The 24,990-nt window shown below is 45.7% G+C and overlaps 1 protein-coding gene across 1 annotated transcript in view; it reads left to right on the top strand.

The window, feature by feature from the left end:
* Positions 1 to 14,425: 14,425 nt before the first annotated feature.
* Positions 14,426 to 24,990, top strand: part of COBL (cordon-bleu WH2 repeat protein) — a 164,372-nt gene continuing 153,807 nt past the window's right edge. Inside the window, exon 1 of the mRNA XM_082479883.1 lies at positions 14,426 to 14,602. Coding sequence (XP_082336009.1) covers positions 14,559 to 14,602 — 44 coding nt within the window. The 5' untranslated portion in view covers positions 14,426 to 14,558. The remainder of the gene's footprint in view (positions 14,603 to 24,990) is intronic.

Here is a 24,990-nt window from a genome sequence, read left to right as displayed (position 1 = left end):
GACAATTCACCAGTGGATCAGGGCTGATGGGCTGTGACCTCTAGAAGTTAATATGTTACACAGCAATAACATAAATCAGCGTTAAGTTAGCAAATGCCGGAATTGGTGCCGACTCCAGGACATTTCAAGTCCAAGTGTCTCACCTGCTCCCCTGTGTCACAGCACTCGGGGTATGTATGTGGCAGTACTCTCATCACCGCTTGAAGGTGTCACTGCACCACCCTCCAACCCCACCCCAAACCAAACCAGCAAACCTACTTGGGTTAGCAAAACCCTTCTCTGTTGCTTCTGGTTTTTTTTCCCCTGTTGCTATCAGGGAGGCCGTAACCTGGAAGGGGACACGGGGAAGCCGTAAGCGTGCTTGGGAGCAGCGGGGTTGTCCCTCCGGGCGAACCTCCTGCCCCACTGCATGCCACACAGAGACAAATAAAGCTGCTCTGTGTGTGAAGGCGGAGGAAAAAGAGGGAATAGCTTTGCTGGGGACAGACAGGCAGGCGAGACCGCTTCTTTCATAAACAGTGCCAACTTAGATTAGCTTGAAGTGACTATGAAACTGCAGTCTAAATTAAGTTTCATCCCATGTACCCAGCATTATTCGTAATTGCTCAGAGCCAAGGAGTCTGTTGGAGTCTGGGGTGGTATTTAGTTATTTTAATACACTGCCCTTTTTTCTTCCTAGAATCTCCTTGTTCCCTTCCTTTTCTAACTAATGAGATAGACTACACTGCTTTAGTATATCCTCAGACTACATATCCTCTGTCCTACATACCAGTGGCAGCGGGGATCCTCTGGAAAATGAAGAGTGCAGTCATTTCATTGGAACACTGCTCCCGTTGTTCAGAGGTAACCCTCCTGCCAGGATGGGACTGGCAGCAACAAGGTCTGGGTTCAAATTGAAGGGAGTTGCTCTGAAAGCGGTGACTTGAGGCCACACCTGGAAAACTGGGAAAATTATACTGAAATAGCTAATTTTTCCTATTGGCAAATATGAATCAAATGGTTAACAAAGGGTTTTTTTTTTTGTTTGTTTTCCTAAGAACAAAAATTTGACCAGGTAGATAAACAGAGTGACAGTAACTGACTTATAGTTATCCTTTAACTATAACAGTTCATAGTCTTCTCCTCTAAGGAAGTAATTTCTAGGCTAGACCTTTTCTCATCGTCTGCAGTAAGTGAAAGCTAAGTTTTGCTGGGCGACAAACTGCCGTGTGAAGCAATGCTCTGCTAGCTGCTCGGCTCCCTGCGGCCGTGCTCCCAGCTTCTCCTTCTCTGTGAGCCCTGGCAGCTCTGCCGAGAGCCCCTCGGCTCTCTGCTGGCTGCTCCCGACCCGGCACAGCCACCAGCGCGACTCCCGCAGCTTGGCTAACAGGTTTCGGGACCTCTCCTACAGTGCTTTGATGTCAAGAACTACCCACAGCCGTCAACTGAACTGAACTGAATGGGGAACCGGGCACAGACCTTCCAGGAGGTAGGGAAATTGGGTTTTCTGCCTCCTGTGCTTGGACAGGATGTACCACAAAATCTGACGACCCCACCCCCCAAATCTAGTGATGCGTAGCTGCTAACCTTGCCCCCGCTGCTGGACGTTAGCTATTGCCTTAGGCTGGGGTAGCCATTTACCCAGATATATTTCACAAACCTACAAGTAAATTACAAAACTATAAATATTATTGTTGTAGCTGCAAACTTTTCCCCAGTTTGTAAACCCCCTTTCTCAGCAATGCCTCTCAAGCGTAGTAACACAATGTACAAAAAAAAAATATTTTGGGCATGTCTATTGGGGCTTTCTGTCTGCCTCCCCCTCGCCCCACTGGATGGCAAAAGAGCCCTTCTCCGGTGGAGCTTCCCTCCCCTCTGGGGGTCAAAGGTGTCCAGGGAGGGGTTGTTCTTTGGATTTTGGGCCCAGCCATCAGGTTCAGGACTCAAAGGGACTGAATTAAGGATCATTCTGCTGTCTAGGTGTTTTTCCTTTTTTTTAAAAAAAAAAACAACATAGCATGCCTGGGCATACAAGAGACAAAAATACAAGTCCTTCATGAGTGGCTGAAATCCTTGTCCCACTGACATGGCAAGTGAAACCTCTGACTGCCACTGGGTTCAACCTGGCCGCTTCAGCTCATCAAAGCAGCCACGAGCTGAGGAATTCAAAATCCTTTTGCCTATTTTTGCACCTATCTCTCATCAAAACTGGAAGCTCCGATAACAAATCTGCCCAGGGCGTCCTTTCAGCTTCCTGTCGCAGCTTCACTTTTATGATGGTGTTAGCAGGATCTTTCATCGTTTGCCTCCCCGGAGCGTCCTCTTCTTGCCCACATGTTTCATTCCCATTTGAAGTAAAAAGCAAAAGCTGTTTAGCTGGGGATCACAAATGCAGACATCATGATTAAAATAAAACCAGCCTTTTCTCTTTTCCAGGAGTTAGCGACACCTTGGGAAAGGAGTTTACCCCTCCTCCCAGGGCTGCTTATGGGGACAATTTGCCTCATGTCCCCAGGGAGCAGCGACAGAGGCTTCCCAGTGGAGGGGTGCTGGATACAAATGTTTTAAAGCTTAATTCTGCAATAAGACCTGGGGGAATTTCTGTTGGTTTGGTTTTGTTTTGTTTTCCTGCTGATTCTGTTCCCTTTCTCAATCATTAGTCCTTTCCAAGTCTTAATCCAATAACTGAAATGTTATTAAGCCTTCCATTGGCCATTTTCTTGTTACACATTGTCACAAGACCGTTGAAGAAATCATGCTCAACAAAATTTCCTTCCCTGAGTTTTCCACAGCCTGTTTTTTGATTGTTTTGATTTGTTTACCAGCCCACTGCAGAACCATTGATTTTGTTTTAAGCTTCTATGATAAATTGTAAACAAGGGAGGCGTTCCTATTTTGTTGGTTCTACTGTTGGACTCCATTCTGTTTCCCTTGAAAATCCTCCAATTAGGAATAAGGGATCTGAATCCTGGGGTTCAGTTATGAGTTACCTCAAATGCCCTCAGTTTGCCAATGATGAAGCCAATATTCTGACTTGGTGCACTAACACAGATACCCAAATCCTCACTTGGGCATTCAAGAATCACAGAGCAGTTTAGGTTGGAAGGGGCCTTTAAACGTCATCTAGTCCAACCCCCCTGCCACGGGCAGGGACATCTTTCACTATCCCAGGTTGCTCAAAGCCCCATCTAACCTGGCCTTGAACACTTCCAATGAATGGGTATCCACAACTTCTCCAGGCAACCTGTTACAGTGCCTCACCACCCTCATTGAAAAGAATTTCTTCCTTATATCCAATCTAAGTCTACCCCCTTGTAGTTTAAAACTGTTGCCCCTTGTGTTATCACCATGAACCCCGGTAAAAAGTCTGTCCCCATCTTTCTTACAAGCCCCTTTTAAGTATTGAAAGGCCGCTATAAGGTCTCCCCAGAGCCTTCTCTTCTCCTGGCTGAACAACCCCAACTCTCTCAGCCTGTCCTCATAGGAGAGGTGCTCCATCCCTCTGATCATTTTTGTGGACCTCCTCTGGATCTGCTGCAACAGGTCCATGGCTGTCTTGTACTGAGGACCCCAGAGCTGGATGCAGTACTCTAGGTCATGTCTCAGGAGAAGCCAATGGCATTTGGAGCTTCCAAGTAAATCAGTATGCAAAAAAACTCACCCCAAAGAAAACAAAACTCTAGAATCATAAAATTATATACATATGCATAAATATATGTTTTATAGTCTATGTTACATCCATCTGAAAATTCTAGGTTTAGCTTTGTTTAGTCTTTATTCATTAGGAAGCAATGAGGCATTCACAAAGCAGTAGTGTAGCAAATGTTATTTTCAAGATCTGTGTTTGACAACAGTTTGGAAATGCAATTGTAATGTATAAATGAACCGTATTTTATAATTTTCTAAGGAACCACCTTAAAACTGAAAACATGGTGGCAAGGTATTGTGGATTTGCAGTGACACTCTTGCATATACCATTCTTTTCCAAAGGGTTAAAAATGCCCCATCTCAAGTTGAACAAATATTCTCCTATGCTGTGACATTAAAATCTCACAGGAGGGGAAGGTTATACCTGCATGGGGGTGACATTGCACTGGAGGCCTACCTGTTGTTTAAGGTACACTGTGAGTTTGGCAACGGTTCAGCGGGGATTGGGCAACCTGATAGAGAAGGGTTTCGGTGGCAGCAGTGAGCTGAGGCTGCGGTGGGGGCAGGCATGGAAACCTTCAGTCTGGGGCACACACAAACATCTGCAGGCGGAAGCCCACCACGCTCCTGCATCAGAGCAGGACCCCAGGTTATCTTCTGTGCCTGCAAGAAGGAGGACAAGCAGAGGGCTGCTGGCACCGTGCACCCTGAGAAACCTTCCCAGAAGCGATGACCTAGGCCACAGATGTTGCTGCAGGACCCACAGCTGGTTACGCTTGTACACACCTACATACAAGGTGTGCTCGAGCCGGCCCTTGCTTCATAATCATGGGGGTGGTATGGCATGTCATATGCAAAGTACATGTGAACAGCTGAAATCTCACTCACTTGCTTTTCGTTTTCCCTTGGGAGCTGCAGGGAAGCTGTAGACAGTTTTCAAAATATGTTTTAAGTGAAAATCTGCAAAGATTTCCATGTGGGGTTTGGTTCAGTAGTGTTCACTGAATTCAGCGTGGCTTTTGTGACACTTAGATTTAAAACACCAACTAGTGCTGTGAAAGCACCTTCATAGTTATTGCAGGCGTTAATCTAATGTATTTTAGGAGGGTTTACACTTTCACTTGTCCTCTTCCATTTAAAGAAAAAAAAAAAAAGTAGGTAAATTTGTGAGTTTCCTGAATATTTCATCAGGTTATGAGTAAGTACAAACATTAAACGAACCAATGTATTCCTTTAAATTTCTACAGACACGTGGCCCATTTACTAAAGAGATTGTGGTTGATATTCTAAAACCTTCATGGCTAGTCAGGCCGTGCGTGAAAAGCTGGGTCTCTGCTGGGCTATTGTTTTCCTCCCTTGTCACCCATCTGTGTTGAGGGAGGAGAAGGTGGAGAAAAGGTGGGGCTCTGGCTCGCCGCCCGCTCTGCTGGAAAACAGTTTTGCCAACAGGCTGGGCAACGAGCGCCGTGCCAGACACCCGCTGCTGCCAGGAGAGCTCTTGTCACAGGGGACAGAGGAGGAAGCGAGCGCAGCCCTTTGCATCACGGTTTGCTTTCTGGGCTGTCCCTGAAGCAAGGCGGCAGCGCACCACCCTGCATAGCAAACTCACAGGAAGCTCGGTCATCTCTTTATTCTAATCTGCTGCTGCCAATGGTAGGAAATTATTTTTCTTTATTTATAAGTTAGAGGTGTTCCATATTTATTTTTCCAAAGGAACTCTAAGGAGCTACCTCATATTCTTAATGCCCTGAACTGGAGGTAATTTTCACACTGTGCATTTTCTGGATACCTGCAGATGACTCACCTGAAGAAAGGGAGTGTTCTTGCATTTAAATTATGTCATAATTTATACCCCTCCCCTATACTGAGATTGCAGGGTGAGGAGACCTGGCAAGCCAGGAGAAGACAGAGAAATAAAAAGGTCCTGAAGGTTCATCAACCACCTCATGTCAAGTACAGAGCATTCAAAGCATGCAATTGATAAACTTTTTCCTTTATGTCCTACTGGTCCTAAGGGGCCAGTAGACAGCAGGTTCCTGTGAAGGTTCCTGTAGCACCAGTACAAGTGGCTAGAGATAGGACTAAGATGTGATTAAACTCACGTTCAAGAGGAAGACGGGAGGAAATGAGAGAAGGGTTGTGTAAAACAGCCAGTCATTACTGCTCGTGTTTGCAAGTGATATAAAAGATTTGAAAAAAAAACAGCTGGAGCCAGTAGAAAACCTCTCATTAATATCAGGAGGCTTTGGATCAGGCCAGTGAGGTTCTCCAGATAATCCATATTTCCTCCACCCCTCTTTGCTGGCCATTTTATCCGATCCCTTCCTTGTTAATTCAAGGAGAGTTTTTCTTGTTTCTAATTATGTGTTGCTTACAGGGGCAGGGTAAGGAAGGTGACCGCAACCCTTTCTAAAGAGAGAAGCATTACCCCGTCTTGTCCCTGCGTGACCGTGTCTGTCCAATGACACCCTGGTGAACCAACCCTGTACTTCATCTCAGCCCAAGTTCTCCTGGATTAGTACCACTGGACATCTTTGGAAGACCTCTGTTCCTCTTCCTTTGCTGTACCCAGCTGACCCATATTTTCTGGAAAAAGAGATAAGCAGCAGGATTGCTCTCAAGGTATGTTAAAAAAAAAAAAAAAAGATAAAAGTTACTGTCTTGTCACTTGTTGATATCAAGCTGTAAAGCTTCTGAAATGTATGAAAGGAGAGGTAAGAAATCTTTGCTGGCCTCAGAAGGGCGGGTGGTGGGGAAGCTGCCCTCTGCACCAGTGATCATGTCATGACAAGGTGGTGGCTAAAAAGAATTTATTGTACGTGATGTCAATCCAAATATGCCCAAAGATAATTCCTCATGGTAAGTTATTTCATTGTTTACCTCCTCACATTTGTAACCTGGGTCTGAATTATATATAAGGCTTCATGTATGTCAGCCTTCAGACTTCATCTGTCATCTTCAGATGCTTTCCTGACAATAGCATCCATTGATGCTCTATCCTGCAGGGGTATGAGTCTTTTGTAGATGTCCCATCCCTGGAGGTGTTCAAGGCCAGGTTGGATGGGGCTTTGAGCAACCTGGTCTAGTGGGAGGTGTTCCTGCCTATGGCAGGCAAGTTGGAACTCGATGATCTTCAAGGTCCCTTCCAACTTAAACCATTCTATGATTCTATGATTAATATAATCTGGTGATTTCAGCAGGTTCGTGAGGTCTACATTTGGGGTGAGAATGAATAAAAGGTATGCCTTTGGGGGTGCATGTAGTAATTTAACAGCATGCAGCTATTTAAGTCCCTGTTCAGTTTAGGAAAAATTCTAGAGGTGATATGTCAAAGGGTCTTATTGTTTCTAAACAATCAAAGAATATAAGTTGTGTAATATTGGTGAGCTTCCACATGTGTGTAAAACTTCATGTGCTTTAAGGTGTTGTTCAACTAAGGCAACCACGAAATAAGTAACTCAAAATATCAGCAGCATGAAGCCTGCTACTTTTCTATTTTTGCATAAGTACATATGTATATGTCTTTACCTATAGCATATTAGTTTTGATTTAAATACAGAACCAAGTCCTGTTTTCATCTATGTTGCTATCAATCAGGATTAACCTCTTTAAATGAAAGGTGCATCAGATGATGCAAGTGTGAAATGAGAATTACATAAGTAACTACGAAATTCCACAAAATTTATGTTGCTACTTATCCATCCTGAAACTTGAAAATGAAACCTTGAGATACCACTACCTCCTAACCATGGGAACTTCTAAATTTCAGTGAAAGACTGTACTGAAAAAATCTATTTAAAAGTGGTAGAAATTTTAACCGAGGCTGTGAGCTAAAATATAGTTGTGGATGTTGTCAAAAAAGCTTATCTCAGACAGTGTTAAATATTTAGAGAGGACTGTGAGTGGATATAATTCTTCTGATTATAGCTTGGCTATACTGTATACATGAAAATGGAAATAACCTTCTTGAAATAGAAACACCGGTATTGAGTGTTCCGTACAGAGACGGCTCACTTGAGAATTGCTTTCTAAGGACATTTGGTCACTGCAGGGACTAACTTATCTCAGGAGTCACTTCAGCAGTTAGTCACTGAAGCCCCACATGAAATCCAAAGGTGTTTCAAAGGCAGCAGTCGCTCCTCGCTGCCATTACCTGCAGCGCCAACCGTGTGTGCTGGGAGGAGAGCCGGGTACAACGCCTGGGAGAGGCGCAGGCTGGTTGCAGCGGTGGAGCCACGTGGTGGTGCATACGCAGTGTGCTGCATAAGGAAAACTGGGAACGCGCCACGTCCATAGCCTATAGAGAGAGATTTCTGTTTTCTTCACTGCTGCACTTGACCGTGCATGGAGCATCCCTTCTGCCCTCTCCTTGTCAGTCCTGCCCGGCTTTACAAAAGCCTTGACCTGCCTGTACCCGAATGACTGGAAAAGCGTCATGCCAAAGTAAAGCGCTCTGCTATGACTTCACGCCACTTCTAAATGAACTGTTTTCAGGTCCGTGGAAAGTTGTTTAGGCAGAAGGCTCATTAAGTTTCCCTTTCTGCTAGTTCTGCTGTGCTGGGCAGTCCAAGGGCTCTACTTCTCTGCCACGAAAACACTGAGATAGAGGGTAGTTCTAAACATAGTACAACACTTTTTAATGACAGAAAGCAGTAAGGATGGAGGGACTTCTAGTGGCCCCAGCATTTTGGAGGTGGTGAGTCGCTGCTCTGAAATGCTGCTTTGACAACCTCAGACCCTCCTTGGCATGGCAAACAAAGAACAGAAACCTCACAGTGAGGAACAGCTGTAGCTGGGTCACCCTGACCAGCACACTGAGAGGGATTGCTCAGCTTAGTACAATGAATATACATTTACATAAATTAGTTAATGGTTTGATTCAAATTTGGTTTGTAAGCTGGTCAAGACTGCCCAGATGCTTTTTTCAATCATATAATACAACATGGGCTTAAAGACTAATTTTATATTTCCCCTGGATAATAGTATTATCTTCTCCAGCACTGTTCTCAGATGAGCATGAGTCACGCAACTCTGATTTTGGGAAGCATCTCACATTAGCGTCTTGCCTAGGAAGGTTCTCACCACAGCTGAGCCCGAGAACACGAGCTCTGACCCAGTGAGTGAGGCCAGTAGTCTGTCCAGGTAAATGTCCTTTCATTAATGTCAGTTTAATTTCAGACTAGGCCTGGGATTTCAAATCCTGAAAAAGGTCCCATATGGGGAATGGTAGAAAAGAGAGGAAATAGAGAGCTACTTCTCTGAAATACATAAAATGAAATGTTAGGGGGAAGAAACAGATTATAAAACTGTTGGGGAAAATAGAAAGGAAGAATAAGCATGTAATCAATACCCAACTTTTAAAACAAAGTACTCAAAGGTCTACAGTTCTTAGATTCGAGACTGGGTCAGCATATTATAGAGACATATCAACTTCAGTCTGGGTTATGGTGATGTCTGCCGTGTCCACTTTTAGCCACGTTTAAAATAACCCGTTTTTTAATTTCCTGATGGCCGTGTCATTCACAGAAATTCCTCTTATTCTATTCACATCATGCTTTTAAACCATTTCCCCATCTCTGTTCATGTACATCACGTTCCCCGCCCTGCATGCGTGCCCTGAAATACTCTCTAAGGCAAAAGGACCCTCCCTTGCCAGAATATTTTTACCTGGCGTGACCGTGCTCAACCTGCCCTGCGGCTCCTGAGTGTCAGCATTGGGCTGGCGCTGCATCATGCGCCCGCTTGTCTGCCGTGCTGCACTGTCCTCCTCTCCGCCTCGCCGCTTTCCAGACCGCACTGAGGTTTGCAGGCAGGAGTGAATGGTCAAGTAGGGGTTTCCTCAACAGCCTTTTCCATGCAGAGGCCGGGAAAGAGTTTCTAGCTTTCTTCATCACACTCCAGATTCCTTTTTCTAGGTGTCTTAAGGCCAAATACCGTCTGGATTCTTCACTGACTTCAGTAAGTTTTGGGAGATAAAAGAGAAAAATCTCTGTGGGGTTCTATCTTTCAAAACAGGACAGGTTGAGAGATAACAAGATAAAGGGCAAGCTTCAGTATTTCTATTAGCTTAGAAATAATATAAACTATCTCAGCTGAAGCTACATAAACCAGTGCCCATATCCACGTGTTCTTTCAGATGGCTTCTTTGTCATGTTTTTGGATGATTAGCATGTTTTTTGGTTCTTTCCTTGGGAGCCTCAACTAACGTGCCAGACGTCTCACACAAAGTCTGTAAAACCACAAGTCAAACTAAAATCTCTGTTCAAAAAACCCCAGGTTGTCCAGGGCAGGCACTGCCTTTGCTGTCTCCTGGATGCTGTACAAGAACAATCTGGTACTGAGTCACAAAGGAGGCTCCTCCGCATGACACAAGATAAGTAAGAGAAACAACAGATGAACCAGAAACTTGTCAGTGATTTGCTGTCTGACTGTGGGCAGAGCCACGCACAACCTCCTTGTTCCCCCTTGAATGCCCCACTCATTGAGTCACGGTGCCTTACTAAAGCAAATTCGGCCTCTTCAGCGGTGTTTGATAATGTTGTGTTCGTCTCCTATGGACCAGCAATGATTTGGTATTTGTTCAAAACTACTCATTGTTTTTATGCGTTATTTTGACGCGTTCCTCTAAAATTGATATCATTTGCTCAAAGTTATTTCAGGTTCCTAATGAAAACAATAGGACCTGTAGGGCTAAATCCCAAAACAACTTTCTGAAGGACAGCAGCTATGGGACTCCAGAGGATGGTCTAGCAAGCCCTGAAAATCTCATTTCCCTTCTTTTTTATTCTTCTTTTTTTCTGTCGATAGCAAAGGAAAAGAATTTTGTGAGCTTGGGGCTACACAGCTCCAATTGCTATAATTACATAGCCAGGAATTGTGCAATTGTACAGTAAATCAACTCTCTTACAGGGACTAATGGTTAAATTGCAATTTCTAGATTGCTTAAAATGGGAAAAGGATTTATGTGGTTAAAAATGTGTGTTTGCTATTAACTAAACCTAACCACATTAACTAACTTCTCTTCACAATCTTTTCCTGCTATAAATCCAGGTTTGTTGTATTTTTGCTTTGGCTTTTAAGCACAAACCTGTTTTCCAATTCTAGGATGGTCCTCAAACAGCTAAATCGTAGGAAGAGATATGCGCTAGACTAGAGAAAAGGCTCAGTTAACTGGTGCATGTTAACTAATGCTGAGCCAATGTTAACCTCCTTCTGCTACACTGGAAACAAATTCTTTGGTATTAGACTTGTCTTACTAGATTCCTTACGTGTTCAGTTAAGTTTATACTATAAACTCAAATTCTTGAAACACCACAGGCCAGTTTTAGCAGAAGAAGCACGTGGCCTAAAAGGTTTGATTCAGTCATATTGCTAGCAGTGAGGATGAGGAAAAATAGGAATAATGTTTTGAAGATTGTATGAGAGCAGAAATGTGAAATCGTACAGGTGATTAATTTTTTCTTTGTAAAGGCCTAAACTATTTTACAGCAAGGGCTTTGTCATATAAATGACTTAACATTTGGAAATATATTGAGGAGGTCCATCTAAACAGAGATGAAGCTATAGAGACAGGAAAGGGTTAAAAAACAGTCCGGGGGGGGGGGGGGGGGAGCTGAACACACTCAGTGCCACAGGCATGAGACTGGCAAACACTCATGCAGCCCCTCTCCGAACTAATGCCCTTTGCCCAAAAAATGAGCATATAGCACCCCAATTGTGGGGATTACAATGAACACTAGAAATGCCCCCTTTGCCCTTTTTTTGAGAGCTGGGCCCAGTGCCAAGGAGCCTGGGGAAAGCCAGATTCCCATGCGCTCCCTGCATTTCACTCAGCTTTTCCATCAGCTCAACGGGACTGAAGAACCGGGGCCGTGGGCAATCCGTGATGCTGCTCCGAGCTCTCTGGAGGTGTATTAAGGCGATGATTTTGGTGATTAATAGGCATTCGTTCTTTCGCTGGGCTATGTAAAAAGAAGCAGACATAACAAGCAAATGCTATTTGGTTGTTTCGTGCTTTGTTATGACAGCCTTTATATATCCCCAGACTGGTGTTTTGTAGGACTTAGAAGAGAGAACGCTATCAAAGAGAAACCATGTATGCAATGCTGTTAGAGAATAAATGAACGTGAAATAGTGAAGTCACTAGGAGAGGGTGAGAGAAACTGGAAGAGCAGCAGAACCACAGACACATAGAGAAGATAGTGGGGTGGTTGCTTCATGAAATAAGAGCAGAAGGAAGGGGTCAGTGGCAGTGAGAGTGTCCCAGGGCACGTCGGGGGGTGTGAGAGGCAGGGGTGGGAAAGGGAGGAGGGGGTGGGATGTAGGCTGAGCACACCTCTGCTCAGGTGTTTTGCAGTAGAGCAGAAGTTAGAGCTGAGGCAAGGCAAGTTTGTTCAGGTTCCTGAAATAACTGGAGCGGTGTAGCTTGCTAATGATGCGGACAGGGGAAGATTTGGGGATTTCTGTGGAGTTTTTGTGCCCATGCAGCTTTAGCATCTATTCAAGGATAGGGAAGAGTTCATTTTGACTTAGGAGCAAGAAAGTGAGATGAAAAATGACGGAACAGATGATAAACAGAGCTATGAAATCAAGTTCTCATGATTTAATGGATCACCATTCATTCCTGGAGCTATGGTAACTGACAGTGTGCAATCTCTGAACCAATCCACTTAAAAAAATGAAGTATGTAAGCTAACCTATTTATATTCATAAGGGCATAAATTAGGAACATGCATGTGGCTCATGACCATGGCATGTGGCTCAGATGACCAGGGTAATTATTGAACTGCAGTGATTCAGTCAACTTCTACCCATGGTAACAGGGAAATTAGAGATCAATCTTTTACTTCTGCAAATTCGTATTTTTGCTTCTCTACCTATGGCTAGGCCAGCCAGCTGCCTCCCTTGCCCTTAGGCCATCTGTGTACGTCAGGGATGGAGGAACACAAAACAGCATTCTTAAATCTCTGCTGATGAGACGGGAATTAAGGGGAGACCTCAGGTTGTCAATGCGAGAGAAGACAAAATTAAGGATGATGATACTATAATAAGCATTATGTTATACATTGGGGTAAATGCATAGAAACGGGTATTTTGATCATAATGCAAAAGCCTTGGTAGGAGACAAAGGTGGGTGTTTACAGTAATCTTCCATTCATGTCGTACAGAAAAGATGAATGTGTCCTTTTCCTTCCTGTTACTGGCAAATTAATCCAATGTCTGAATGTTTCCAAATATTTATGATCTGCCTGGGATGGGAACTTCTTGCAGATAGCAATGCCACAACTTGCACGCAGCTTCTGACCGATTTGCCAAGCCTTGCTTGCTGAGGAAAAAACTCTCACTTTTGGGGCGAGAGAAACTGATTGCAGGTACTTCAGTCACTGAGCTGGGCAAGACGCTTTCCGATGCGCACTCTGAATACGCACAGATACGAGCTGAAGCCTGACAGGAGGGAAGGGTTTGGGGAAAGGGGTGACCATTAACCGGGACCTGTGGGACGGTTGCCAAAGGCAGCCAGGTCAAAAGGCAAGTCGGGCAGCATCTCCCTTTCCCCTCGCAGTCCCTCACCCCAGTTTCTTGCCATCACTTTACTCAGCCTGCGTGCTCCTGTCTCCCTGTCCCTGCCCTGGCCAGTGGCCTGACCCGTCTGCAATCTTCACACCCTCCCTCCGTGACTGGGAAAGCAAGGTGAAGCAATGGCTCGGAGGGAAGCAAAGAGACCCCTGAAACGCCCAAGAGAGGCCAGGGTGCTCGATGCAGGGCAAGCACATGCTGTGGTGGAACATACTGTCCTCCTTTCACACACTCTCCTGGGGCAAACGGTGCGAGGGGGGGATATTTCTGAAACGACACACTGAGATTTCAACGTGCCGCCCGCCTTGCTGTGACAGCCGGGCCCTTCGCACCGCTTGGGGTGCCGGCCCTGCCCCGGGGTGCGAGGCTGAGGGTGCCGGGGGGGTGTCCCACGTTGCCCTGCCCCGGTGCCGGCCTCGCACCGCAGGGCTGAAGCACCCCGGGAGAAATCTGCCGTGCCGGCCCCAACACGGCCCTCCAGCCCCACTCTTGACCCAAGCCACTGCTAATTTTGAAAGAGTTGTTTCTGCTGCCTCCAAGAAAATAAAATAATACTAAAAAAATCTATAAGAATAAAGGTAGCAAGCCTGATGCCGCAACGTTAGGCGCTGGGCAGGGCGCGAGGCTCACAACAAGCCTTGGTTCCCCGGGGGACAGCCGCCCGGCAAGCTGTGGTTTTGCCAAGTTTATGGCCAAAGAGGCGTCGGGGAGGGTTTTCTGGGCCGGGGCCGGTGCCGGCGGTGGGGCTCTGCCACTTCTCCTTCCCGCGGGTTCCCCCCTCCCTCCTTCACCCCCTCCTCGCCCCCGCCGCGGCGTGGGCGGCCGCCCCGGCAGTGCCCGCGGGGGCAGCCGCCTTCTGTGCGTCTGTCCCGGCCCGTCACATGGAAACGGGGCTGGCAGCGCCGCCGCCGCCCCCGCCCGCGCTTCCCGGGCTGCCCCGGCCGCTGAAGCGGGCAGCGGACAGAGAGCCGCGCCGAGCCCGCCCGGGTCAGCCCCTTTCCTCGGCGGGCTCAAGGCCGAGCTGTCAGTGCCCGCGGCGCGGCATTGCTTCCCCTTTGCCGGCCCGGTAAGGCGGGCGGGGGGCTACCGGGGGTGTGTGGGGGGGCGCCTCGGCGGAGGCATCCCCGCCCGGAGCACGGCCGAGCCCGGCGGCGGCGGCGCCCCGGGGCAGTGCCGCCCGGCGGCGGTGCGGGGCGGGGAAGTGGGGGTGAGGGAGTGGGTGAGGCTGGTTCTCCTCTCACTCCTCTCCTCTCTTCCCTCCCTCTCGGTTCCCCCCCCCTCCGCCGACCTTCGCCGCTGCGGGACCGCGTCCGGACCGGCCCCGTCCCTTAAGAAGCGGCGAGGGAGGCCCGGCCATGGAGACCCTCGTACGCCCCGGGGCCAGCAAGCCTCCCAGCGGGTAAGCCACCCCCGCCGCTTCTCGCCTGGGGCGAGCAGGAGCGGCTGCGGGCAGCGGCAGCAGCCGCGCTGGCCGGGCCGGGCCGGGCCCGGGTGCCGTCCCTCCCCTCCGTCCCTCTCCCGGGGCGGCGAGCCGCCGAGGTCGCAGCCGGCGCGCAGGTGTCGGTGCCCGGCGTGCTGGGGGGCAGCCCGCCCCGGGGGCGCTGGGCCGGCGGCGGGCGGGGGAGAGGGGGCACGGCCGGGGACGGCAGGGTGAGCTGTGGGGAGGGAAGGTCAGGAGGGAGGGGGGAGAAAACGGTGTCTGCCTCGGCTTTCCCCTCGGGAAGAGGCGACCCGGCCCCGCTGCCGTCGCTGCCCCCTCCCGTCTGCGAGCCCGGAGAGCGGCGGGAGGTGCTTTTGGGGAGGGGGGCGGCTTCTTGCAGGGGGGTGGTTGGGGCTGGCCGGGCGCCGGGGCGGCAGGCAGCCATCGCTTGCGGGGGCCATCCCGGGCCGCCGCCGTCTGGGGGGAGGCGGTGCGGGTCTCGGGGCCGGGGGGCTGCGGGTCTCCGGGTCGGGGGGCGTCAGGCGGCGCCGGTTGTGGCCGCTGCGGCCCGTCCGTGCGTGTGGCCATTCGCTGCTGCCGCTGCCAAAAGGCTGTGAAAGGGCTGATTGAGGCGTCCCGGCCGTGGGTCCCGCCGCCCTACCGCACGGCAGGGGAAGGGGGGGGGGGGACGCGGGGGGCAAAGTGGCTGATCTCGAATTAAAAATGCCCGAAATGGTCAGAGGTTGGGCGGTGCCGGCGGTGCCCCCTCGGGCTGCGGTGACCGGCAGGGCTCGGGCCGGTGTAATGCTGCGTGTCGGGCAGCCCCGAGGTGAACCACAGGTGGATTCAGGGTTTTCCAAGGGAAGGGGCAAACGTGGCATGTGCCAGCGGTGGGTTTGTTAGTCCGTTAATTAAACCACGAGAGCGGGCCCGCAAGGAGAAGTCCGAAGTGATGGCTTTTGTCAGAGCAGAAGTTGGGCGAGTGTTGAGCGCCGCGCTGCCGGCGAGCTGCGATTTACTGCTCTACTTCACACTGCCTGCGCGTGCTGAAAAAGGGTCCCGTGGCTTCAGCAGCTTTTTTTTATTATTATTTATTTTTAGTTCTAACGTTTACGTCATAAATTGGTTTTCAACTAAGTAGGAAACAGCTTTAAAGTACGTGCTGGTGGGTTACAGTAGTTTTTACTGTGTTTAATTTCCTTAGTTTCTGCGTTTGCGAGGGAGTCTTGTCGTGCCTGACTCGGAAAGTAGAACAGGGAGGGATGGGTGAAGAAAAGATGCCGTCGCGGGTGCTGTGGTGATGAAACCGTACGTGTGCAATGCTGCTTTGACTTGGCAGAGCGTGACAGAGCTTGCTGCTCTTTTTGTAAATAAAATGATTGATTCCGGGTAAAAATGAGCCTGTTTGATCGTGACCTTTTAAGCCAACCTTCTGTGAAAAGCAGTAGGTAGAAAGTGCCTCCCCTCTCTGTATTTAGTTGGTGTACAGTATAGCTGCTTTCTAAAATCCTGATGAAGAGGAGGTCTAGGATGCCAATTTACAGGTGTGCTTTGAAGGGTAACTAGCGCTTCTTAGATGTAGTTCTGATTAAAAATTTGTCTCAACTGCTGTGTATCCAGAGATGCGTTGAAAGAGTTTGAATTTGCAGTGAGAAAGTGTGTCGTTAAAGCATCTGGAGTCTGAGGGCATTTCTGAACGAACCTCCTGAGGTGGTTCCAGGAGGCGAATCCAGCCGTAAGGTGAAAATGTGCTCGCGGTACTGTGTAGCAAAGTGTGCGGGTGCTAATCCGCTCCTGCGGAAGCTGATGGCAGCGCTGTCGCATGCGCTGGCCGGGGAACTGCCTGTCTGTTTTATCTGGGCTGATTTCAGCCTTGAAATCCCGCTTGTTGCCTTTTCTTGCAAAGTCAGAGGTTGCCAGCCTGGACGTGTCCGTGCTGTTAGCAGTGGGCTTTGCTGAACAGTTCGTAATTCCCTGAATTGCTAACATCCGTACTGGAAACTGGTGGATGTTTGGTCCCTAATCAGGTTTTACTTGCTGGATGAGGAAATCTGCTAGGGCCAGGAAAATGCAGCCAGAGGACAGCTTCGTCTGTCCTTCTTGGTTCCCGTATGAACCCAGAGGTGAGCTGTGTCTGCGGAGCGTGCCCAGGGAACGCTGGCTTTTAAGGCCACTGTGGCAGAAATACCTTCCTTTCGTGGGAGAAGAAACACTATACACGTTTCCAGCTTATTGATTGGGTTAGTTTGCAGTCATGAAAGCAAGTTAAAATGACCACAACTTCGCAATTTTTAACAAAATTTAGGCAGAGCTGTTTTGTCTCTGTGTAAATCATTAACAGTGCTGTTACGAGTTTCCCTTGTTAAACAGTGAACAAATTTAATGTATCATTTGGTACAGGGTAGAGCAGCTCTGCTGTGTTCTTTACCCAGAGAAATGGACTACGTGTGTTTCATGGCACGGCTGCTTGAGAATTGCACATTTAAAAGCAGGATACAGGGTTTTTTTTGTTGTTGTTTTAAATGGCAAAGGAAAAATGCAGTTTGTGCTAGTGTTGCATGGTTTTTCCCATTTCTCAGTTTCAAAAATAATTGTAGACTTCAGGACGAAGAATTTTCTTATTACTAATTACTAGGCATGAGTTTTGTAAAGCTTTACCAAGTCCATAATGCTTTATTTAATTAATATTTATTTTAGTTTAAGAAAGTGAATTTAAGACAACCAGTAGCAGCAGCAGAAATTGGGATTTATTCTTCTGTGATTATGCAACAGGTGCTAGAAGGGAGAAATACACTTGTTTAAAACCTACCACCTTGGTGTCTGCATCTGCCCTTACTTCATTAGAGAGAGCAGAGATAGGCCTCTCTGGGTGTCTTGATTGGTGTCTTTTTTGACAATAAGGTGGCATAATTGACCAACATTGGTCACAAGTGGCATAGAAGGCTCAAACCTAAAATGAGGGCTTACAGGATCAGTTCTGTTCCGCTCCATTAGGAGCGTCACAAAGCATCTTCCCCTGTCACTGAAAGCATCTCCATCTCCCACGGAAACTAGTGGTTTGTGGGTCCTTCTCCATGCCTTTATGTCTGAGCGCAGAAAAGCTTCCTCTGGAGTCTTCACTAAATGTGGGGAAAGCCTCTATGTTAAACAAGATATACGAGTGCTTTCTTTAAGTAGGACCTTTATTTTCTGTGCTGCAGCTTCCTTCCCTATCTCACAGTGCCTTGTAGAACTAACAAATACCGGCAGAGACTAGCACGCCTACTGTGGAGGTACTCATCTGCTGGATTGAAGTCACACGTCAATGAAACGTCAGTAACGCTTATGTGCAGAACCTGGAAAAGCAAACCCCCAGGTACAGACCAAGTCGGGCATCTCAACTTGTTGAAACTTTTTCCTATTATTTTATGCACATAGTTAAGCAGTTATTTTGTGAAACTGCACATCCAGCTTAAAAAAAAAGAAAAAAAAGAAAAAGATAAGTTGTTATTATGCTTATGTTTAGTATATTATTTGTAAACCTTGTCTCCAAAAGCCTGGAGGGAACTGTTGTCTGCAGAACATCTCTGAACATCTACATAACACCATTTAAACAGTACTCTATCTCACCTTCAGATGTTACAAGATTTAGGGTATACAGAAAAACTGGTGTAAGAAATGTGTAAATCAGGACTGGAAAACTGGGCAATTTGCACGTTTCCCCTGCTTTGTATTTATATGAGATTTCAGTGTAATGTGCAGAGTACTGGATGGCAAAGGACGGTGACTGCAATTAGAAATGTGGAGTAGCAGTGTGGTACTTGGGTTGAAGGTTGCTGTCGTGGCCAGTTGCAAGGCTGACACTTGTGCTTTTGGCATTATCCTTCACGTTGTGGCCTGGTTTGTACGCGCACCTCTCCCGCAGTATTCAAATGGAGCTTCTTCTGCGCACACCTGAGGCGAGGAACTTCTCCGTCATACATTTTTTCTGGTGCCACAAGCAACATCAGCCCTGTCCTCCTCTCACAAGTAGTTTGGGCCCAAAGTATTTCTTTTTGTGTCAGTGAAGATACGTCACATGAGATAAAACTCTGGTAGTGGTGACAGAAGGATCATGCTTGCTGTTGCACAAAATAAACCAAGGCAATTTTTAACGTGTTTTGCACCTCTGTATGAATATAACTGTTGACCTAATATACTGGAAGACATTTGTGTTTTCAGTCATGACTAATATCTCAGGATTGCTGAAGATAAGCAAGCTAATTGTAAGAATAAGCTAAATGGTGAGATAAACGCAGTGCAATCCAGTCCTGACAGCTGTTCTTTCTGAATTCCAGTTTTCCATTTCTCCTATCTTACTCCCCCCCCCTTTTTTTTTCTTTTTCCTTTCTTTCAGAAATCTGTTAGTCTTGTACCGGACTAGAGGCTGAAATAGATGGCTTTGTAAAGTCTCTTCCATTTCTGGGCTGTCTAGAATAGTCAGGATTTGTTTTCATTCTCTTAGTCTCCTGATAGTCTCTCATTATTTTCTTTCCCATGGATATCTTTTGTATTTTTTCATCTTGCTCTTTCATTCCACTCCTGCCACTGTTAGATGAAATTGAACCTTCTCTTTCCTACTGTTGCCTGTCTCCTTTGTTCTTCCTGTGTTTCCGTTGTAATTCCAGCTTCATTTTTATGCAGGTTTCGCACCTGTAAGCTTACATCTTTGCCAAATTGCTTGTCTTTTATGAAAGCACTTTCCTGCTCAGCAGGAGGTAGCGCTCCTTCTGATGGGACAGATTTTACTTGCCACCCCATCTGGGCAAGCTGCACCAATTACAGTGAATTTCCAGGATGCTGCACTAGATAAAGTTGGGGAAAGGGGGGATTAGCTACAATTTAGAGCGCTCGTATGGGTGCAGTTTTAGATGATGCTGACCATTAAAGAAAGCAACCTCTTCAATATTAATTTTGCAGTCGGTTCAGTAAATACATGGCTGCTTTATGGATAGTTAACCTTGCTAGAGAAGTGGTATATTGCTTTTTGCTGAGTAATTCAGACCCCAGTACAACCAAGATTACAGCCAGAATGAAGGGATTTTTTTTTTTTTGCCTTCAAAGGAATGAGAGTTTTCTTGTATAGGTGTATGTATTTTTAAACATCTGTGGTGTTATAAATATTTGTTAAGATTCCTGTTGTTGCAGATTTGAATTATCTTACAAGCATTTATGAAGGCTTCCTAAAGCTATTCTTTGGGGGCTAAAGAAATACACGTAGGAGAGTCCATTTTATTTATATAGGCAAAAGTGTGAACACGTTTACATGACCTGCTCCCAAAGCAGCTGGGAGGCCTGTGGCAGTGCTGGGGAAGTACCTCACTGCTCCTGAATCGCAATTCAGTGCCTTAACAAGTATTCCCCTGTGTCTGGCCTTTAGCTACTACTCTGTTAGCATCAGCAAACACTTGATTTTCTGGACACGATGGCGTTCTGTATACTGAAGCTTTTTGTATTGCCTTGGCATTGTGATTTCCATGAAAATTGACAGCTTTCACACTTTAATGTTTCTTCTAAGAGCTTGAGGGGTCTTTATAGAAATTTATTTTTCTGTAGTGGCTTAAGCCAGCTCCTGCATTAGAATTTGAGAATGGGAAAAGACTTAAAATCTGTGTTTTCAGCTAAAATTGTGATTTAAGGATCTTCTAAAAGTAGCTGCATTTCCAGCTAATGGAAATTACTACCCTTATTAACATAATAATCCTCTTTATGTATAGAGTGTTTCCAGAGCTGTTGGTTGCCCAGTGAGCCAGGCTGCTTATCATTAAATAAGTGATGCTGGGAATAGTGTATTGTTGTCATAGTTTCAGCATGAGAGTGTCAGCGATGAGCCAGGGACTTAAGCCATGCCAAGGAGTGAGTCACAAAGATTGCGTGGCAGGGCTGCGCCGCGATGGCGCTGACACACAGCATCCCCTTACCCGCTTTAGTCCTCTCGCACCAGAAATGTCTTTCTGCTTTTCGTTAATCCCCCAGCTAACGAGCTGCCTAAGATGCTGTGCATTTGTGCGGAGTAGTCGTTGTAATCAGAGAAATGGGAAAGAAAATGTTTTTTCTCTCTCTTCTTTTGTGCTTACTATAGCTTTCAGATTGAGAGTGTCTGTGGGACAAAAAACGTAATTTCTTACTGTTGACCCTGTAAATTCAACCTGATAGTTGCATGTTAAGCTGTGTTTTGTGTGTTCCTTGGGATGTGTTGTATAAAAGAGAGTTGACAGTCTCCTCTGACAGTTCTAGTGACGAAATGTGAGTTACCAAGATTTCTCTGGTAGTCCAAAAATGATGCAACCTTGGTGTATATATTTATATATATATTTTAATGTGGTGAGCATCATTAAAGCAGGTAGGAAATGTGCAAATAAAGTGAGAACTTGGTGTAGGCTGGGCCCGAAGTACTTGCAGAAGTGAAGCAGACAGACTGCGCTTTTGGGTTTGTTTCTGTGTTATTTAGTGTCTAATTTTTATTAAAGGTGATTGACCTGTGCATAAGTTTTAAGGTTGGTTTGTGAGTTGCTCTGCCTCTCTCTCTCCATGTTAACTGTGGCGTATGCAAAGTGGAATGGCTCAGTAAGGTGTGATGGAGTGGCCCTCACCGAAGTAATCAGCAGCCAGGTAATTAGGAAGCTTGCTTACAGAAAACCCATTCAGGGACCTGCTTGGCATGGGAAGGGCTGAGGATTAAACCTGTGGTAGATTTTACTGCACCAAATTGCCAGGACCACCCGGCAGCCTGGAGTCCTCCCTTTTTCTTTGGGCAAGAAGCCAGGTAGACGTGAGCCTCGGTATTCCTGAAGCTGTGGTGTTGCAATTGATGTTTCCGTAGCAAGCTCTAGCAGTGACCCAAAGGCTAGAAAAAAACTATGGTGTTTCTGAGCCATGCTGGTTTTGTGGTGCTAAGGGTGAAAATTTCCTTTGCTTAACAAAGTAAACAGATAAGATGCAAAGTCATACCACCGGCATGGAGCTTGAGCAAGAAAATTACATTTTTATATTATCGGTGTTCTAAATATAACCGTATCATAAGGTGCAACAGCAAGTACCAATCCAGAAGTACTTAATCAGGTAAGTGTTACTTTGTTTTCACCAAGGGTGACTAACAAGCAGTACAAGTCTCTGTTTGCCATACTTGTTTTCCTTTGCTGTGTGTTGGGTTTTATTTATATAAATGCATGTTGATCTGATTGGCTGTTACTGACATTTTATTGTGGAGTTGAGCTGAAAGGGTAGAACTCTGTTGTTTTTCAGTTTAATGACTTTTTTTTTTTAAGACCTCACAAATACATAGAAGTGTAAAACGGGTAACATCGATGGTTGAGATGCTTTCTGAATTTCCAAATGTTATTTTAATAAACGTATGTGCTGTAAGACAATATAAAACCTCTTCATATTACTGCTTTTGGTTAATAGTTTTTTAGATGGTTTAGACTAGACAACAACAAGATTCAAGGGCCTGAGTACGAATGCACCATTGATGACCAGTTGTCGCCGTCTCCCAGGTCTGACAGTCATTCCTGTTAGTCTGCTGGTCCCCTTTCCTCTGAAAAGGCAGTTTGGGTTTTTATCATAAAACCATATCATAGAATGTTTTTTGGGGGTGAGACTGCTGGATTTCTCCTTGGTGCTTGTGTTAGCTGGTGTCAGGGCACGGTGTGATGGTAAAGTGAGCAGGAGTTTGTCCTCCGAGGCTGCTTGAAGGTCCTTGTGTTGCAGCGTATGTAAGATGTACCAGATGGAGAATCAGCTTGGTCAAAGCTGACTTCTCCAGGGACGCCAGAGGAAAGCTGCAAAGAGCTCTGTTTTAGATTATCTAGATGACTTCTGTTTTAAAAGATCTTCTGTTCCTGCCCCACACATCCCACAGTTCTCCCGTGCTTGCCCCTGAGGTCTGTTGGGAACCATGGCAGTGGCTTTCTAACGTAACAGAAAATGAAGTAGTAAATTCTGTTCAAGACCCTTTAAAATACTAGTATTTCTTTTATTCCTTTTTTGTAGAGTTATTTTGGGGTGTAATAGGCATTATTTTTTTCCTGTTTTAGCAGGTTCCAAAAAGACAAGAAAAGCTCTGAGTGATTTTATAATACGACCTATTATTTTATTTTTGTTCTTACGTCTGTGCTTAGATGGCTTTTCTTTCTGCATTTTTCTTTTTTGTTTGAAGTGGGTATCTTGCATATGCAGCAAAAATAACCACCTAGGTAAATACATCAAGGATGGCATGTCTGATCTTACTGTGCACAGGACATATATTTTCCTTACTGATTTTGTTTGAGTGTGCCACGAGGGGAGTCTCCAAAATCAATACATAGTTTCAGCCAAATTGGAAGAAAAAACTGTTTTCTGTGCTTTTCTTCATTCTCTCCTCCTGCAGCAGTACTTTCTGAATGCCACAGGTTCTGGGTGTTAATAAGGGAGTATCTTGGTGCAAGTCCAGATTCATTCTTTATTTTTTTTTCTTTCCTTTTTTTTTTTTCCTTTGGAGTAACTTCTCATGGTAATTGGTACCAAGCCTACACTTTCATGGATACCAAATAAATTACTCCTGGGTTCCCTGGGGTTACAGCTCGTGTTTCGGCATCAGCACGGATTTCTCTGTTCTAATGGGGCTCGTGGTGTTGCTCGCGGTGGCTCTGACGACTGCTCTGCTCAGTCCCTGCGAGGACAGGGCTTTTTCCTTGGGGAAGGAGACCAGCCTTTGGCTGCTGCCGTGATTAAAATCTTGGTACTGTGACACTTTCAGGTGCTCCTAAGACTGACTCTACCAATTCATTAAATACAGCTACAAATAGGTCAGATCATGTTGCTAAACTGCCAGTGTTGTAATTAACACAATTATTTCTTTTGCTTGCTTCTAATTACCTCTGTTTTCTCTGCCTGTGCTGAACTGACGAGTTGCTTGGTCATCTCATAGCAACACAGAGCAGCATAGCATGCTAAAATAATGTTACGACATCAGATATGCATAACCTTGTGCTTTTCGAGACATGCAGTCTTTTTACTATCTTGTTTTACATGTCTCCTTAAGGTCTGTTGTGCACCTTCATTCCCTGGGTAGCGCCTTGTCCAGAGGGAGACAAACTGGGACTAGTTTCTGTCCTCAGTGAGTCCCAAACCCTTCTCGTACCCAGGGATGCTGCAAATCCTCCAGCACTGCGCTGTGTGTCCTACTGGACTTGCCTGGGGTCAGCCTAGCACAGGGATGCTGGAGAGAAACCGGAGTGTGCCGGGACGTTGTCCTCAAACTCCGTAAGGGCTTTTATAAACTAGAAGGTACTTTTACTTCTACACTTCGATTAGTAAGTTGAGGATTGCTATCTTCACATCAAGTCTGTTATTCCCAACTATCATGTGTTAATGCAGAATTACTTTCTTCTCCTCAAACCTAGCTTTTCTGCCGTGAGACACAGATGTATCCATGTGTGACGGCAAGAGTGTCCAGGATCAAATTTAAAAATAAAAAAGAAAGAAAAAAAGACAGTAGCTATGTGGGTAATTGGAGAACAGTATTTTATCTTAAATTTAGAGATTTGTGAATTTTACAGAATGCTATGTATTTAGACAGAGGATAAAAAATTATACTGCAGTTGTAAGTAATAAATGTAGTTGGCATATTTTGTCCCTTCATTTCAAGTCTTGTAGCTTGTACCACCTTTGTAAAACTGTCTAGAAAGAGACTATCCAAGCACAGTCCTAGAACTACATGGTGATGATTAAACCATTTCATCATGAAAGTAAAGTTGCTTTCCTTCTTAACTTTTGAGCAAATACAGTTAGTTAAATTCTCCTTCCAACTCTTGCATGGATTTGTAAGAAATAAGAGAATGTCTTCACAAAAGAGCAGTTAGTTCTTCTACAAGTAGTATTTACCCAGTTTTCAACCTTACAGGTACCAGGAAAAGTCAATCTTCTAAGGAAAATTGATTATACTTTTGGTGAAGAATTCTGCTTTCTGAAGAAGACAAATTGTGAATTTTGGAAATAATCTATTATCAGTGGATGAAAACTTTTACTTTATTTCTTGGCTTTTAGTAGTTCTATTTTGCCGTTAATAAACAGTGTCTCAGTGGGGTTTAGCACTTGATGCCAGGCTCGAAATACAGTGTCAACCCCCCTCATCCCAGCTGCGTTCTTTCTTTCCATTTTTTTGAAGGTTTGTTTTCCTCCAGCCTCTTATAAGGTAAACCAGGGATTGTGGTTTTTCTTAAATCATCATTTTTCTCTCTTTTTTTTTTTTTTAAATTAAAAAAAAAAAAGGGTGTTAGTGTAGTATTGTACAAAACAACTAGTAGGGGCCTGGAAGACTTAGAGTCTGTCTCTGGTCCTGTCATTGGTTGGGCTGTGTTGGGACAGAA

Source organism: Vanellus vanellus (genome assembly GCF_965231255.1).
Source record: "Vanellus vanellus genome assembly, chromosome: 2".
Lineage (NCBI taxonomy): Eukaryota > Metazoa > Chordata > Aves > Charadriiformes > Charadriidae > Vanellus > Vanellus vanellus.
The sequence above is the reverse complement of the archived record's forward strand: the minus strand, read 5'-3'. Positions and strand labels throughout refer to the sequence as shown.